This window comes from Sinocyclocheilus anshuiensis, unplaced genomic scaffold (assembly GCF_001515605.1).
Source record: "Sinocyclocheilus anshuiensis isolate Anshui unplaced genomic scaffold, SAMN03320099.WGS_v1.1 scaffold453, whole genome shotgun sequence".
Classification (NCBI taxonomy): domain Eukaryota; kingdom Metazoa; phylum Chordata; class Actinopteri; order Cypriniformes; family Cyprinidae; genus Sinocyclocheilus; species Sinocyclocheilus anshuiensis.
In genome coordinates, this window is record NW_015537979.1 from 1,103,057 (window position 1) to 1,107,580 (window position 4,524).

General features: G+C 36.0%; 1 protein-coding gene across 1 annotated transcript in view; it reads left to right on the top strand.

Annotated features, from left to right (window-relative positions):
• The window catches only part of nav1a (neuron navigator 1a), a 178,710-nt gene that overhangs the window by 150,496 nt on the left and 23,690 nt on the right, over window positions 1-4,524 (top strand). Inside the window, exons 10-12 of the mRNA XM_016466664.1 lie at window positions 532-963; window positions 3,896-3,937; window positions 4,032-4,171. Coding sequence (XP_016322150.1) covers window positions 532-963; window positions 3,896-3,937; window positions 4,032-4,171 — 614 coding nt within the window. The remainder of the gene's footprint in view (window positions 1-531; window positions 964-3,895; window positions 3,938-4,031; window positions 4,172-4,524) is intronic.

The window sequence follows — 4,524 nt, forward strand, 5'->3', positions numbered from 1 at the left end:
ACTGAAATAGTACTGACTTGTAATAATAATTTTAATATTATAATAATTTGAGATCATAATTCTGAATTCTGGACTAATTGATTTTTTTAAATTGTAACTTCATTTATTTTGTATTAATTAATTCTTTAAACTGTAAGTATGTTGCTGTGGTAGAGGTGTGCACACATGTCATGTTTCCATGATAACCATTGATTTAATCAATAGAATGTAACCAGCAAATTATATAACAAGCATATTATTGAAAAATATTGTTCTTCATTGTTCTTTAATGTTGTTGATGTGATAATAGTAGTGACATGTTTAAAGTTCTTTGAAACACTTTTAACACTTTTTAGATGGGAAACTAAAAAAAATAATAATAATTTTAGCCACTCTTAAACATTAGCAAAAAACCTCTTTAATTACAATCAAACGTTGAAAGGTGTAAATTTTTTGTACATTAGGAATCAGCCATATGTATTTTTCATTTCTATTGTGTGAGTTATTTGTGCATCTGGTTTTGAACTCATCTCTGTATCATGGCATTCACAGGCCCTCCAGTGCCAGATCTCTGCCAAAACCTGCTCACCTGGACAAGGTCAACTCCAACAGCCTGGACTTTGGGATAATCAGCGTGGAGGACCAGCTTCCTCCAAAAGTGCTGCCCTTCTCCAAATTACAAGATCTGTCAGGAATTAGCAGCACAAGCTGTCTGACACCTAGTCCGGCTCCCATCCTCAACGTCAACTCCTCTGAGTGTTTCTCCAGCGCCACCGTGGGCCGAGGGGGCAGCGCTGGCGGCTCTCCTTCGCTCTACCCCCGCCTCTCTGGGCTGCACCGTAGCATGGAGTCCTTGTCACTACAGATGAGCGTGTCTCCTGCAGGGGGCAGCATGATGGAGCCCAGGCCCAGACATGAGGACAGAGGGACGGATGGTGGCTGGTCGAAAGGAAGCAGAGCCTCACTCACGCTCACGACAGACAGGTGAGGCCGTCTCTCCAGTCATCACTGCACTTCCTGTCTGTGCTCACCTGATAATATGAGCTATGCTAGTCTACTTCTAAACACTGTAAAAATTTGCTTGTATACACATTTGAGATTTGAAGGAAGATGGACTAAACATTTTAATGTCTCATGTTCTACTCAGTGTTGTAATCAAATTTTTGGTCAGATCTCCCCCATCATGCTTGATAATTAACATTATAATATATTTTTATGTTTTTTATATTATATTATATTATATGACATTATATTATGTCACTTTGTTTTAGAAGGGAAAATAAAAATCTAGGAACTGGGAATTAATTACATTTCCTTATTAAAAGTTAGGAAAATGTCTTTATTTAATTATGATAAAAAGTTTCATAAAAAGTATTATAATCTGTCCTTTAAAACTAAAATAATTGTAAACATTTTTTATTAAGAATCATCCATATATATTTTTCTTTTTGTATTATGTAATATTTATAATAGCATTCATCTTGCTTGTTTATGATTTTTTTGTTTCCTTTATTTAGTCCACAGAACATTAGAAACAAACATGATGACTATTATAATTCATTATTTCATTATATTTACATTATTTTACAATTAATATAATAAATAGTTTGTAAAGAATACATATATCATATCATATATCATACCATATCAAATATCATATCATATATCATATCATATCATATCATATCTCATATCATATATCATGTCTCATCTCATATCATATATCATATCATATATAATCTCATATCATATATCATACCATATCATATATCATATCATATATCATACCATATCAAATATCATATCATATATCATATCATATCGTATCATGTCTCATCTCATATCATATATCATATCATATATAATCTCATATCATATATCATACCATATCAAATATCATATCATATATCATATCATATCAAATATCATATCATATATCATATGTCATAGCATGTCATATATCATATCATATATCATATATCATACCATATATCATATCATGAACCAAAAATTAGAAACAAACCAAATTATGTCTTTCATGAATTCATCTACATCACAAGAATACAAAATAAAAAAATAAAAATCTGTAACCGTGGTCATTTCCTGTCTCTGGCCTAAAACAGCAGCCATCCCACATAAATGACCAAAACTAATATATTCTGTGTCATGTTCAAAGCAGCAGCTCATCACTGGGTGTGCCAGTGGAAACATCTAAAAGCAGCTCACTCTTCCTGTTATTCGAGGTTATTTTCACCACAAGGTTCATGCTGCTCTTTGCCACACATGGACTCTCTGTTTTTATGTGGCTTCCTTTATAAAAACCACCACCAAATTTTGTTAACGCTTGCTTAGTCAGTTTAAAACCGGACAATAGCTCACAGGCTTAATCTTGCTCATTATTTCTGTGCAGGCCACCGCAGAGCTGAAGGCTAATGAGGGTCATGAGCCAGAAAATCTCTCATTTGTTTAATTGACATTGACTTCATTAATGTTTCAATTCAGCAGCTCATCTCCCTCCATCAGAGCGCTGATCTATAGCTCTCTTTATTCGTTTCTTATTGATGAAGACTCTGCTATATCCGTTGCACAGAATTGCATCTGTGTGTCCAGAGGAGTCGTTCTTCACAGTGCTGTTTCTCTGCCTGTAAACCGCTCTCGTTCTTTCAGAGGTCTGTTTACATTCAGATGCTTTCTGCTGTTTCTCTAGCATCATTTATCGTTTCACAGCACTGCAGCATTATGATTGGAGGGGTTAGTCATCATTTGGACGTTGGAAACAGCAGTTGAGCTTCTGTTGAACACAAACGAAGATATTTTGAAGAATGTTGGTAACCAAACAGCAGCCATTGACTTAAATAGTAGGGGGAAAATACTATTGAAGTCAGTGGCTACCACCAACTGTTTGGTTACCAACATTCTTGTCTTGTGGTTGCTAGGTCACTATTAGCAGGTGTTACTCACATCTCTGTAAAGGTCTTGTATGTAATTGTTTGACTGTATTAAAGCATAAAATACCATATGTTTGCAGATATTTAGCAAAAATGCCAAGTTCACTTATGTGTTTGTCCAAAAAACAATGCTACGGCCAGTTATTCTGCTTTGAAATGTGTGTTCCGTGTCGGAATGTCTGTTTTTGTTTTGGTCTGTGTGACTCCGCCCACTGCCTGTTTACCCAATAGTATTCCGACACCCCGGGTTGCCAGTTGTTGGAAAACGCAGCGTATTGCAGCCATGGAAACCAGCAAACAAACTTGGTCAGACATCGCAGATTCTGCCCGACCTAAAAAGACTCGGCACCCATCTAAAAAGCTCTATGACCAGAGGCATATTAAAACGGTCTTGTAGTATTTTAGTATTAAGGCTTGTCATCTTCCATTGTCATTTGCGCCCGTTCCTGTTGCGTCTCCTCAATCTGGCAACCCGCACGAGCGTCGAGTCTGAGGAGGAACAACTCTCTCCAGTGTTTTGAATTTTCAACCGCTAGCTGTCAATATTATAGACTGCACTTTTAAATGTAAATCTATGCTGTTTTTTCCATCTGTTTTGTTGTCTATCAAGCAAGAGTCATATGTCAGATCATGTATAAAAGTAACACAACACCTCCACTCAGTGGTTATCAGTCAAAGTCATTCTTACCTTACACACTAAAGTTTAATATTTAGCATTAAGGGCTTCTCGATCCTCTTCCAGAGGGCCACATCACAGCACATTTGCACTCGGTCCACATCCACCCAAAAATCAAAGCAGAACAATTGCCTATTATGTTAACACTGTGATTATATCTCTCTGACTGAACTACTAATTGCTAATTTTGCTTTACAAATTACTGTGGTCTATTTGTGGAGTCTGATCTCTTAATTTCCATGCACAAGCATTAGAATAATGCTCTATTTCTCATTGATTTTTTTTCTTTCAGCTCACAAAGGGACAGAAATACTCTCCCAAAGAAAGGCTTAAGGTACTTATCATTTAACTTGGTGCTCCACTTGATGGGGCAAACGGTTTGATGTAGTAAATCCATGAAGTAACGTCACACCCTCATGTCCCATCAGCCAGCACATCTCCTCGCAGGCTGAGGAGGACAGTAAAGAGAGACGTCACTCGCAAACTATAGTGAGCCTGACTGAGACCAACAGTCCGCCGCAGTTCCCTTCACCCATACTGACAGGAAAAACACCACTGACGAGCATCAGTAAGTGACTGAACACTTCAGAGGCTTTCTGGAACATTCTTAAGATGGAGAATTTATTGTTAATATCTTGGAGTTTGATCATTTTAAAAATATGGTTTCTTTTAAAAATGTATTGCAGTTATTTACACTCTTTCGTACCAAAAAATATTCTAAGAATATATATATAAATACCTTGCTACGTGTACTGCGTTAGGCTAACCAAGACTTGTCATTTGCACTTATATATTGTTGCTCTTTTGTTAGTTTTGATTGCTTCTATTGTCCTCATTTGTAAGTCGCTTTGGATAAAAGCGTCTGCTAAATTACTAAATGTAAATGTAATATATATATATATATATATATATATAATTTAA